Raw genomic sequence first — 14,170 nt, 5'->3', positions numbered from 1 at the left:
GTATTTGATCCCCTGCTGATTTTGTAAGTTTGCCCACTGATGAAAATGATTAGTCTATGATTTTAATGGTAGGTTTAGTTTAACAGAGCGAGACAAAACAACAAAAATGGCCAGAAAAAACACATATCAAAAAAGCTATAAAATTGATTTGCATTTTAATGAGTGAAGTAAGCATTTGAACCCTTCGGAAAACGTGACTTAGCACTTTTTGGCAAAATCCCTGTTAGCAATCAGAGGTCAGACGTTTCTTGTAGTTGGCCACCAGGTTTGCACACATCTCAGGAGGGATTTGTCCCACTCCTTTTTGCATATGCTCTCCAAGTCATTAAGATTTCAAGGCTGATGTTTGGTAACTCGAACCTTCAGCTCCCTCCACATTTTTTATGGGATCAAGGCCTGGAGACTGCCTAGGCCACTCCAGGACCTTAATGTGCCTCTTCCTGAGCCACTCTTTTGTAGCCTCTGCCATAAGTTTTGGGCAATTGTTATGCTGGAATACCCATCCATGACCCATTTTCAATGTCATGGCTGAGAGAAGGAGGTTCTCGCCCAAGATTTGATGGTACATGGCCCCATCCATCGTTTCTTTGATGCATTGAAGTTGTTCTGTGCCCATAGCAGATAAACCTTACCAAAGCATGTTTCCACCTCCTTGTTTGACAGTGGGGATGGTGTTCTTGGGAGTCATAGGCAGCGTTCCTTCTCGAAACACAGCGAGCTTAGTCTCATCTGACCACAACACTTTCACCCAGTTCTCCTCTGAATCATTCAGATATTCATTAGCAAATTTTAGATGGGCTTGTACATGTGCTTTGAGCAGGGAAACCATGCGGGCACTGCAGGATTCCAGTCCTTCGCGGTGTAGTGTGTTACCAATCGTTTTCCCTCCCTTTAAGAGAGTGCTCCTAATTTTAGCTTGTTGCCTGTATAGAAGACACCTGGGAGCCAGAAATCGTGTTGATAGGGGATCAAATAAATACTTATTTCATGCATTAAAATGCAAATCAATTTAGAACCATTTTCAAATGCGTTTTTTCTGGATATTTTTGCTCTTATTCTGTCTCTCACTGTTAACCACTTCAGCCCTGAGCCTATTTTTCAAACTTGTTGCTTACCAGTTAAAAAATTTTTTTAGCTAGAAATATATGTTTGGGGGTTCTAACACCCTAGGGAATAAAATGGCGGTCATTGCAATACTTTGTCATACCGTATTTGAGCAGCGGTCATACAAGCGCACTTTTTTTAGATTTTATTTTTTTATATATAAAATTAAAATAAAGTGTAAGACAGCAGCAAAGTTAGCCCAATTGTTTTTATATATTGTGAAAGAGGATGTTACACAGAGTAAATGGATACCCAACATGTCCGCTAAACTTGGCTACTTTTTCCATACACTTTTTCTATGTACACAAAAGGCCTATTTCTCAAATATTGTTCACAAATCTGTCTGAGCCCAGGTTCACACTGGGCTGCTGGAGTGAACTCGCACAATTTCACTCCCGCTTGTCAGTCCTGATTTGGGCCACGATTAGAGAGACAGTTTCTGCACAGATGTCCATGTAAATCTCGGGCCGAAAATCGCCAAAAAAGTAGTACAAAAACTACTTTTTGAAATCGGCGCAGTGCCGCAAATGCAGCGTCGCACCGTAAATCTAAAGAAAATTGTACAGAAAATTGTATAATGTATGGCCAGCCTTAGTGGGCACTTCTCATTTGCCAAGATAATCCATCCACCTCACAGGTGTGGCATATCAAGATATTAGACAGCATTGATCATCGCACAGGTGTGCCTTAGGGCTCTTTCACACGTCCGTTCCGTTCGTCCGTTTTTTGGACGTCCGTTAACGGACCGCAATGCTTCCTTATGGGCTAGCGTCCGTTAGCGGATGAGCATCCGCTAACATCCGTTAGCATCCGTCTGCGTTCAGTTCCGTTTTTTTGGACGGAAGAAAACCCTATTTTTCTTCCGTCTAAAAAACGGAAGAAAAACGGACGTTAACGGATGATCCGTTTATCATCCGTTTCCCGCTAACATCCGTTTTTCTATGTAAAAAGCCCCAAAAAAAAATAAAAAAACTGATGCAAAAACCGACGAAAAACCGACGAAAAACTGACGAAAAACTGACGAAAAACTGATGGAAAAACTGATCAACTGATGAAAAAAAAACTGATCTGAAAAACTGAACGGACGTGTGAAAGAGCCCTTAGGCTGACCAAAATAAAAAGGCGCAGTTTTATCACACAGCACAATGCCACAAATGTCCCTAGTTTTGAGGGAGCATGCAATTGGCATGCTGACTGCAGGAATGTCCACCAGAGCTGTTACCCTTGATTTGTATGTTCATTTATCTACCATAAGCTGTCTCCAAAAGGTGTTTGAGAATTTGGCAGTACATACACACGGCCTCACAACCACAGACCACATGAAACCACATCAGCCCAGGACACCCACATCCAGCATTTTCACCTCCAAGATGGTCTGAGACCAGCCACCTAGACAGTGGTGCAACAATCGGTTTCATAACCAAAAGAATTTCTGCACAAACTGCCAGAAAGCGTTTCAGGGAAGCTCATCTGCATGCTCGCCATCAGGGCCTTGGCCTGACTGCAGTTCACCATTGTAACCGACTTGAGTGGGCAAATGCTCACATTCGATGGAGTCTGGCACTTTGGAGAGGCGTTCTCTTTGCAGATAAATCCTGTTTTTCACTGTACAGGGCAGATGGCAGACAGCGTATGATGCAACAAGTTTGGCACACCATTTTTTGGGCAATTTCTCCCAATCTTCTTTGCAGGGGCTCTCAAGCGCATCAGGTTGGATGGAGAGCGTCGGTGCACAGCTATTTTCACATGTCTCCAGAGATCTTTAATCAGGTTTAAGTCTGGGCTCTGACTGGGCCACTCAAGTTCATTCACACATTTGTCCTGTAGCCACACCTTTGTTATCTTGGCTGTGTGCTTGGGGTCATTGCCCTGAACCTTCACTCTAGTCTGAAGTCCAGAGCACTCTGGATCAGGTTTTCATCAAGGATGTCTCTGTACATTGCTGCATTTATCTTTTCCTCGATCCTGACTAGTCTCCCGGGTCCTGCCACTGAAAAACATACCCACATCATGATGCTGCCACCACCGTGCTTCACAGTATGGATGGCATTAGCCAGGTGATGAGCGGTGCCCGGTTTCCTCCTGACATGACAGTTGCCACTCAGGCCAAAGAGTTCAATCTTTGTGTCATTAGACCAGAGAATTTTGTTTCTCATGGTCGGAGAATCCTTGGGGTTCCTTTTGGCAAACTCTAGGTGGGCTGTCATGTGCCTTTTACTTTTATGGCAGATTACCAATCTAATGTAGTAGCTGCATTAGTTCTCTTTAGGCTTTTTGTCCTTTGTTTTCACTGAGTGATCTTGCCAGAAACACCTCCTGTATTGGCACGCCCCCATTCTGGACGAACGAGCACAAGGGCACCTTTGGACAGCAGCACTGTTATTCCGACGGGAGGGTAGTGTGTGATTTACTAGTAGATTTAGAGTCATCAACAAATTGAATCCAAACCCTGGCTAACATTTTTTAAACAGTGACAGCAACAGTTTGTTTTCTTTTTGGGATAAAGGGTATACATAAATGGTAACCATCATAAGCACACCGCTGACAGTGGCAAATAATTTGTCTCAACCCTTTAACTGCTACATCTGCAGAACAACTTGTTCTTTTGAAAAACACCACACTTACTGGCCAGACCACCAGGTGAAATAAAGGAAAGAAAACCTTAAAAAAGGAAAACAAATGCAGCCACACATATAAATAGATAAGCTGCAATGTAATAAAATGTTGCTTTTGGGTTTAAAAACACTTTAAAATTATGCTGACTATAAATAAAAAGGTCAAAGCTTCACCTTTCACCCTTGAAGGAATCTTCAGGAACTGTGATTTAAAGTGATGGACCATAGCCCTGGACCTGTGTAGCACCCTGCTGTTGACTCAACACACTGCACCAAGGGCCAAGGCGAGCACCCATGCAGGATCCAATGCCCAAAGAAATAGAGGCCACCCCCACAGCATGGAGTCTGGATACAGCTCCCAAGCTTTTCCAAGGCTGTGCCAATTCGGAAACATGGCTTATGTAAAGGCATTAGAAGATCGTGAGGGTTTGATGGATGAAGAAAGCAAAAAAAAAAAAAAATGAATAAAAAAGTAAAAAATAAAAAAGAGAAGGAGGAAACAAAATAAAACTAGGTTAAGCCAAAAGGTGATTTTCTCTATGAGGAAAAACGGGTCTATTGCCTTCAGACACTAGCACAAAACTTAGGACCCATGAAGTGGGGTAGAGTTTGAGGGCATGTCCCCTAAAGCTTTGCCCATGTCTGATCACACCTATTAGCATTTTTTGTTTGTTCGGACAGGAAACACATTAACCTTTTAATTTATTGTTCGTTAGAAATTTCCAAACTTGTCCTTAGCTTTTTCAGCTCAAAAAAAGTCCCAACGATTATCGATTTTGTGCCCAAAAAAAAAACGAACAAACTGTCTAAATAACTGCATTTTGGACGATTTTTTGTATAGTGTATGGCCAGCATAAATAGCAGCTTTGTAATATATTTTCATTGTGTATGGTTGATAAAAGGAAAGCTCCACTCTAATCTCACAAGTCGGGATCACAAGCAAGCATAATATTGGGTATATGATTATTTTTTAGATTTCCTTTATTTAAAATTTCCAATATCTGAACTACCACCAAAGTGGCCTACTGACCTATCTAAGGCCCCGTACACACGGTCGGACCGAACCGATGAGAATGGTCCGACGGACCGTTTTCATCGGTTCACCGCAGAAGTGGCCTGATGTGTGTACACACCATCAGTCCAAAATCCGATCGGGTCAGAACGCGGTGACGTCAAACACACGATGTGCTGAAAAAAACGAAGTTCAATGCTTCCAAGCATGCGTCGACTTGATTCTGAGCATGCACGGTTTTGAACCGATGCTTTCTGTACTAACCAACGTTTGGTCCGATCGTGCAGCGGTCCATCGGTTCGGTTTTGAAGCAGGTTTTAAAATTTTGGACCGAAAGGAAAACAGACCGATGGCCTATACACACGGTCGGTTTGGTCCGATGAAACTGAACTTCGGTTCATTCTCATCAGTTCGGTCCGACCGTGTGTACGGGGCCTCAGTGTTTATGACGGTGAACCCTTGCAACATGTGAAGTACAAAGGAATTTATGAAGAAACCCTTACACAAGACATCTAGGCAAGTAAAAAGATGTTTGGGGTGCTGCATCTCTTAAAGCCAGGTGTTTTCAGTTTTAAATTGTGCATTAGGTAGCTTTCCCCCCAGAGGTGGTGGCTGAACGGTGGCTCCTTGCATGAGTAGGGGCTGGGTATCCAAAAGACAGGCTGGATAAAATCCAGGAGATTCAATTTTATTTAGAGACTCTTCCTTCTCCTTGCACACCCAGTACCTAAAACATGAGATCTAGATGGAAAACCAATCTCACAGGCATCAGTTGGGGCAGTACTTCCAGGTGATAACTTGTGAGAACATAGATTTTCCTACAATAAACCCACACACCAGTTATCCTTGCATGACAGACTTGCATATAATTGCTTTTTAAAAAGCAGTGTCTTGTGCCATAGCCCTCTAAATGGGACAGAGAACCATGTGCTATGAATTAGATCTGTATGTTCATGGAAATACTCAAGTCATTTTTAATAGGGGTGGGGATTTGAGGATCTACAACACAAGATCCCCAGGCCCAGCTGAGAACATCATTCAGCGAGGATGTCAAGGGAGTAGTGAGGGCACTTCACCCACTGCGCCCTCAGCCATAAACACAGCTTGGCTGAGAAGTTCACATTCCAGAGAGATGCATAATGTCGGAAAATAAAAGACAGATCCAGCACACTTACCCAATCCTGGTGAAGAGCTTCCCCTGGGCATGCAGGAAGCTGAGCAGGAAGCGTTTGTTCAGCTGCATGGGAAAAAAAAAAAAAAAAAAAATTAGAAAAGAGAAACAATAAAACCTTCGACATTCTGGGAAAGGAGTGGAGTCCCGGGTGCTGAAATAACCTGGCCTGGGGATGTGGGGGCGAATTGCTGGAGATGGGAAATGAATGACATGCCCTAAATCTCACACACATGCTGGGATGGGCACATGCCATTCTAAGGAGCAGAGCTCAGGCTGATTCTGAAACAAGCCCTCTGCTGGATGTTTTGTGAACAGAAAAGTTAGTGACAATCATTCATAAAATACAGAACATGCAACTATCAGGATTTAAAAAAGGCAGACCAGCTGCTTGTTCTGTCCACATATAAGTGAGGCACTGAATACACATTAACTAGTTTCATCAAATACGTGACAAAGGTAATAATAATATTGGAAAAAAGAAGCATCTTCAATTTAATCAGATTCTTCATAGAGATGTCTTTCAAAGAAACATATTTGCATTTATCGTCTATGACGCATTTGTAATTCTGTGGCAGGAAAATAAACCATTACATCAGATAAGACAACTTACAACTTATTGTTATAAAACTGTCCTAAATGCATATTTCCACTGAAATGAATACATCAAGTTTTCTGATAATAGACAGAAAGCAGGGCAGCAAATTACACTTTTTGCAAATGTAGTTGTAAAGGAATTTATTTTTATTTATTTTTTAACACCTATAGAATCGCAGAGGGGCCAAGATCCTCCTCTTCTCAGGTCCCCCACAGGCACTCCTCACTCTTGCCGTCTTGCTGGTGCCCCCCTAAGTCGGAAGCGGATTCCCATGGGGGCACTCGTGCGGGCTTGCTCCCGAGCCCAGCTGCTGCATCTATTGACACATACAGCGGGACTCGCAAATGGCTCCCTCTGCTATCGATCTGCCCAGGGAGGAGGGACAAAGCCAGAAGAGCCACAGCTCTCATGCACAGTGCTGGATCAATATAGGGTTCAGGCAAGTATAAGGGTTGTGAGGGGAGCGTGCGACAAAGGTTGGGTTATTTTACCTTGATGCATAGAACTAGGGCCGAAACAACTAATCGATTAATCGACAACTAAACGATTTTGAAATTAATCGATTACAATTTTCATAATCGATTAATCGGCCAGTAACATAATGGGGTTAAAAAAAAATAAAAAATTAGCCCTTTATAGTACAAAAAAGCAAATCGCTACTGTAAATATTACTTTCACTGTCCCACAGTAAAAAAAATTACCCCTTACAGTAGCGATTATTTGCTCTTTTTGTACTTATTTTTGTTTTTTTTACCCACCATTATGTTACTAAACATCTCAGGCCTGGGTCACACCTCTGTTTTTTGGTGCTTTTTACAGAAACACACTACAGTTCAGTTAAATGTTTTCCTATGGGACACGTTCACATCCATGATTTTTTTTCAGCTGCTGCGTATTTGGAAAGGGCAAGGACTTTTAAACGCAAAACGGTGGTATTTTTTATTTATTTTTGGTTCAAAATACTTCAATGGAGAAACTACAGAAAAGCATGTAATGTGTTTTTGCAGCAATTTGTGTTTTGTAATCTGCCCAACAAGTTTTCCCCCAAAAATTCAATTTTTTTTTTTATTTTTTTTTTTTTTAAGGCTATTATCCGATGAATTGATTAATCGAAACAATAAATCGGGCAACTAATCGATGATGATTTTTTTTTTTACTGTACAAGCTTTGGCATATCCACTTTACCCAAATGGAAACATTGAACTTTTAATACCCAGAAAGCAAGGGGTGTCCTTTCACCACAAACATCAGAGCTGTAATCCCCAACTCTGCCTTGACAAATTAAGTTTTTAAGAAAAAAAAAAAAAAAAAAAAAAATTAATGTTCCCACGTTTAAGTCAAGCAGGCTCAGACCCGGGGTATCCAACCATGGGCACAAAAAAATCCTATTTACAGGGGCATCCCCTATGCTGATATGTGTACCTCTCCAGCCAGAGAGCTTCACCCCTGCATTGCGCCCACTCCTTGTGGGAGGGAGAGTCAGCAGATTTCTAATGCCATAGTATAACTCTCTGGGCTTCAAAAAGAGCTTCTCTAGCAAGAGCCGGTAATTGGAAATAGCAGGGTTTAGGGACAATTGGGACATAAGTCTGAAACACGACATTCATGGTGTGTTCATTATCCCCTACCCAGTATAAATGCAATATGGGACTTCGCCAAATTAAATGGATCAAGTATTCGTAGTCTCTAGAGCACTTACTACACGTAAGGGTGTCTTATACATGCATTTTGTAGAGCTTAGCCAGGGTAAAATATACTCTTAGGAGAATATATAATTGCATACCACTTTGTGCCACATTAAGGGAGCTTTTGGGGTATTGCTTGGAGAGCTTCCTCCCACTGGTCCTCCACAAATGGACCAGGGTCCACCTCCCACCAAGACAAATGAAAAAATCCTCTTCTTTTTTTTTTAAATCAGCATCAGGGATAGTAGTTCCATTGAAAAGTGTCCCGTGTGCTGGGGTCTTCATTAAAATCTTCATACCTCTGCCCCCTCGACAACTCCACTTCTGTTATTTTCCGGTGCTGCAGGGGTTAATACGAGCCACTGGACCTGTCACAGGGTACCTTCAAAAGTGCCGACTATGCCAAGCCAATCGACTTCCCTGCTCTATTCATACAAGCTGCACTATTGCTTCCAATAAAAAAAGCACTATGAAGGAGAGAGGTGGACCTTTCATTCATTTGTCAGTCCTCCAATCATAGAGCACTTTTGATTTTCATATAGAGCAATGAAATGCGCTCTATGGAAAGCAAGCAGAAATTTTTTAAATGGTCCACCTCTTATTTACACAGCGCTTTTTATTGTGGAAAGGGATAGTGCAGCTTATGAATGGAGCAGAAGAGTAATGAAGATTACAACATAGAAAGCAGTCACTGGCACAAGGAGCACATTTGCTGGCGTATAAGACTACCTTTTACACTTAAAAAAAAACTGGCAAAAAAGCAAGGGTCGTCTTATACGCCGGGTCAGCTGCTCGGATGCCTGCTGGATGTGCGGTAATACTGTATGTAGCTTCGGCTACATACAGTATATACTGCTTAGCCAATCCTGGTGAGCGATGTATTCAAATGAATACAGAGCCTGCTCGGATTGGAGTAACAACCTCTGCCAATCCGAGCAGGCTACATACAGTAGCCTGCTCTGATTGGCTTTGAGAGTCAGAGAGGCGTGGGCTGATGATGTTACAGCCTCTGCCAATCTAAGCATGCTTTGTATTCATTAATAGAATACATTGCTCGTCGTGATTGGCTCCAGCAAGAATGAAGAAGAACATGGCTCCAGAAAAAATAAATATGAAGCGTCGGAAGCCTCAGAAGGGGGGTCGTCTTATACGGTGAGTACAGGCAAAAAATATAAAAATTAGGGGGTCGTCTTATACGCCCGGTCAACGCCTTATACATCGGCAAATACGGTAATTCAATCCAAGTACCATCCCCGGTGCAGATTTAAGAAATACAGTATAGGTTTCCATCCATGTGTAAAATTAGGCATTGTATAGAAAGATTTTAGACAAAGCATGAAATGTCTTATTTTAATATTTAATATATTTTTTTCCCTAGGCACTGTACATAGCAAAGTATTATACAGAACAAGAACTATTTAGGCAGAATGCCTAGTGGAATGTCTAGAAAACGTTAAATAGGCTTTCATACTTTGACGTCCCATTTTCGCCATTCTCCAGATTGTCTTTTTATTTAGTAATTGGTTAAATATGTTACAATTAATGTGTGAAAAAGAGGCAATCTATAGAATGGCGAAAATAGGACAAAGTATGAAAGCATTTTATTTTGGCTTATTAGTCGTGCTAGTCTTTTAATTTAGTAATTAAATATGTGACTAGCAATGTGTGAAAACTGGGCAAACACAACTAATAAGCCAAAAAGGAATCTACAAGTATGATAATGTGATTAGAGCACTGAAATAGTAAACCAAACATTAACCTCTTGTCTAGACCCCTTCATTTCTAAATGTTTCAGTGCTGCGATATTGTAAATTACTCCACCATGCAAAACGGCACCCAAATAATTTGGTTTTTTCAGACCTCCAATTATACTAGCTACCCAAGTGTGTTTTCTGAAGTGCTGTCTTATGAAAGGCACACTAGAAATAGACATCCACCTCCCTATTGTTTCATTTTAAATAATACAGTAATACTGCAGTGAGTTAAAGACCACCTCCAACTGGAAATTGTGCTGGATAGAGTGGGAAAGGTTGAGAGTCACCATTGGGTTGGATTGTCATCCTCATGGTAGATATTCTCTCACAAAACATCTTGTGACACGAAGAATAGAAAGAGGGGGGAATGGGTGTCAGGACATAAAAGTGACACACTGCCCTCAGATGGAAATATCCCCATTTGGAGAATAGTCAGCAATAAAAGCCTGACAATGGTTTATTAACCCTTCACCACTTTGTCAAAAAAAAAAAAATATGTAAAATGTAATATTATAAATCAAATATTTTTCAAGTTCATTGTAGGACTCGCATGACACTTGTGCGCTACGTGTAATTATTTAACCACTTAACGCCCGCTGCACGCCTATTTACGTCCACAGAATGGCATGTACAGGAAGATGGGCGTTAATATACGTCCCTGCCTTCTAGCGGGTGGGGGGTCCGATCGGGACCCCCTCCGCTGCGTGCGGCTTCCCTCGGGGAGCGATCCGGGACGACGGCGCGGCCATTTGTTTATAGCCGCTCCGTCCCGATCGATCCCCGGAGCTGAAGAACGGGGAGAGCCGTATGTAAACACGGCTTCCCCGTGCTTCACTGTGGCGGCTGCATCGATCGTTTCATCCCTTTTATAGGGAGACTCGATCGATGACGTCAGTCCCACAGCCACACCCCCCTACAGTTGTAAACACACACCAGGTGAACCCTAACTCCTACAGCGCCCCCTGTGGTTAACTCCCAAACTGCAACTGTCATTTTCACAACAAACAATGCAATTTAAATGCATTTTTTGCTGTGAAAAAGACAATGGTCCCAAAAATGTGTAAAAATTGTCCGAAATTTATATATATGTTTTTGGGGGATATTTATTATAGCAAAAAGTAAAAAATATTGCATTTTTTTCAAAATTGTCGCTCTATTTTTGTTTTATAGCGCAAAAAATAAAAACCGCAGAGGTGATCAAATACCACCAAAAGAAAGCTCTATTTGTGGGGAAAAAAGGACGCCAATTTTGTTTGGGAGCCACGTCGCACGACCGCGCAATTGTCTGTTAAAGCGACGCAGTGCCGGATCGCAAAACCTGGCCTGGGCATTTAGCTGCCTAAAGGTACGGGGCTTAAGTGGTTAAACAGTAACTGTCCTGTGCTCTAAAGATTATTTTGCACTGTTAGCATATCTAGATAACAAGGGGCTATAGTGAATATTTATCCAACAAACTGGATACACACCGTTCCAGCCATCATCACTAATCTCAGTGGTTAAGGACTGAATGTGTAGGTAGTGTGTTGCAATCAATGTTAATCTAAAGGACAGCGAGGGCCCAAAAGGGGCAGAATGGGGTGACAGATCTAAGCAGGCACTGTGTCCCAACATATAGACCAGTATGGGCATTTAATAAAATGCAAACAAAAAAGTATATAAATATGATGGCGCTACTAGGCATACGTTACAGTTGATATATTTGGATAGTGTTCTTTTACACCCCCTGACAAATGTGGACAGGGTCAACCTATATAATGTATTGCAAATAAAAACAGATATAAATGCGGTAAAGAATATTTTGCAATAACTTCTCAGACCTAAGCTAGCAAAGCATTTACAAGAGAAACAGTGCACTGGAAGGACGAGGGGGGGGGGGGGGGGATTAAAAACAGAAATCAAATTTGCCAATGCCATGACGCACATTCTGGGTACCATAGAAGATGACAGCTATTCCCCAGCCACGCCTGCATTGTGACACCTGCACAATCCTGAATGTGCGCTGAAGGCACCAAATAAGGGAAGGATCGCACGTAGCGGCCCCAGGAAGAAATTGTGTCTTAAGATGAAATTTCAATACTTGAGTTTTGGACGTAAATTTCAGCATCTGCTCTTTCTCAAACCTGAGTCTGTTCTAAGCCTCAAGCACGGAGAGTAAAAAGGAAGAGAAGCAGCCGAGATGTGAGAATCCCTGGGAATCCAGGATACAGCCAGCAGAGACAGACATAACAGTGGACAGGAGGGAGGGAGGTGTGGGACCACATTGGGGACATTCATTTTTATTTTCTTTATTGAGCATTTGTAGTGATGTAGAAAACAATATGCTTCAAAAAGTAGGTAGAGAAATATATACACACAAACCCAATAACTATGATCCCACAAATGTTGAATTTTTGGCCATACTTCTCACGTGGTTTACAAACGTGCACTTAGTACTTTTGGCTCAGATTCAGCCGATTGCAGGTTAAAGTCCACCGTCTGTCACAGAGCCGGTCCAGGCTTTGAAAGGATCCCAATCATATTGTCTGAATCCTCCCAAATGTCTGACCGGCAGCTAGCACACTGCTAAAAACCTGGGCCCCCTCCACAGTCCAGCGCTCCATTGAGCACTGGAGGGGCAGAGCAAAAAGCAAGTAACTGACAGTCACCACTCTCTGTTCAGTGAAGACCGATAACCAATCGATTTGCAGTCATGTGATTGCTCAGTTCTTGGTCTCAGAACCGGCAGGGGATTAGCTTCAGCATCGGACCAATGCATCCACATAGGTTAGTATTTTAGGTTTGTTTTTTTGTAATCCTTCACTTTTTAATTGGATTTCAAAAAAGGTGTTCTGAATCTCTTCCGATCTGCTGCTTTCACTATTTTTATTGCTGGTGATCCTTTCAAGAGGTTCTTGTTTAGGCCTTTCCTGGATGACAACGGTCTCCCTAACTGGGCTTCTTGCATTCTCACTCATTATTTTACAGGATTTAGATAACGCCATCAGCCTGTGCAGTGCTCTACAACGTAAGGGCAAACAGTACAGATACAATACAATTCAATTCAAGAGAAGGAATCCGAGGGCCCTGCTTGTTAGAGCTTACAATCTAAAAGTTGCTCCCTGAAGGAGACTAAAAGAAGAATAAAAACATTGCAAAGGCAGTCATGGTTACATCTATCAGGCACCCAGTATAGAGAGTGTATGATACTGGAGCGAGTGCATGATACTGAAGCGGGTGCATGATACTGGAGCGAGTGCATGATACTGGAGCGAGTGCATGATACTGGAGCGAGTGCATGATACTGGAGAGAGTGCATGATACTGGAGAGAGTGCATGATACTGGAGAGAGTGCATGATACTGGAGAGAGTGCATGATACTGGAGAGAGTGCATGATACTGGAGAGAGTGCATGATACTGGAGAGAGTGCATGATACTGGAGAGAGTGCATGATACTGGAGAGAGTGCATGATACTGGAGAGAGTGCATGATACTGGAGAGAGTGCATGATACTGGAGAGAGTGCATGATACTGGAGAGAGTGCATGATACTGGAGAGAGTGCATGATACTGGAGAGAGTGCATGATACTGGAGAGAGTGCATGATACTGGAGAGAGTGCATGATACTGGAGAGAGTGCATGATACTGGAGAGAGTGCATGATACTGGAGAGAGTGCATGATACTGGAGCGAGTGCATGATACTGGAGCGAGTGCATGTAGACACAACATGGGTTTAGCTCTACTTTAAAAGCAACCATGTCAAGCAAATGAAATTGCCCAAATTAGAAGAAAAGAGGTTGAACCTTAAACTGCGTAGAGGGATCTTTACTATAAAAGAGCGGCAAGGATGTGGAATTCCCTTTCACAGGTGGTGGTTTCAGTGGGGAGCATCGATAGCTTCAAAAAAGTATTAGATAAGCACCTGAACGACGGCAACATACTGACATATAATCACACACATAGGTTGGACGCGTGTCTTTTTCCCCAACCTCGCCTACTATGTAACTGCATGGAGTTACCTTGATCTGTGTGTGCTTGTTTCCTCCAGTTACTACAGTTTCTTCCCACACCAGGTTAATTAGTTTCTGACCAATATATGAACGCGTGTAAATTATATAACACAGGTACTTATAAATCACATAAATTTACGCAGTGCTATATCGTGTGTACAATGTGTATATATATTATATATATATATATATATATATATATATATATATATATATATATATATATATATATATATATATATA

General features: G+C 42.0%; 1 protein-coding gene across 1 annotated transcript in view; it reads right to left on the bottom strand.

Annotated features, from left to right (window-relative positions):
• Positions 1 to 14,170, bottom strand: part of SMG6 (SMG6 nonsense mediated mRNA decay factor) — a 359,235-nt gene that overhangs the window by 293,707 nt on the left and 51,358 nt on the right. The window contains exon 9 of the mRNA XM_040338357.1: positions 5,907 to 5,968. Within this exon, the coding sequence (XP_040194291.1) occupies positions 5,907 to 5,968 (62 nt within the window). The remainder of the gene's footprint in view (positions 1 to 5,906; positions 5,969 to 14,170) is intronic.

The sequence above is a fragment of the Rana temporaria genome, chromosome 2, assembly GCF_905171775.1.
Source record: "Rana temporaria chromosome 2, aRanTem1.1, whole genome shotgun sequence".
NCBI lineage: Eukaryota > Metazoa > Chordata > Amphibia > Anura > Ranidae > Rana > Rana temporaria.
Note: the sequence above shows the minus strand (reverse complement) of the source record. Positions and strands in the feature narration are given on the sequence as shown.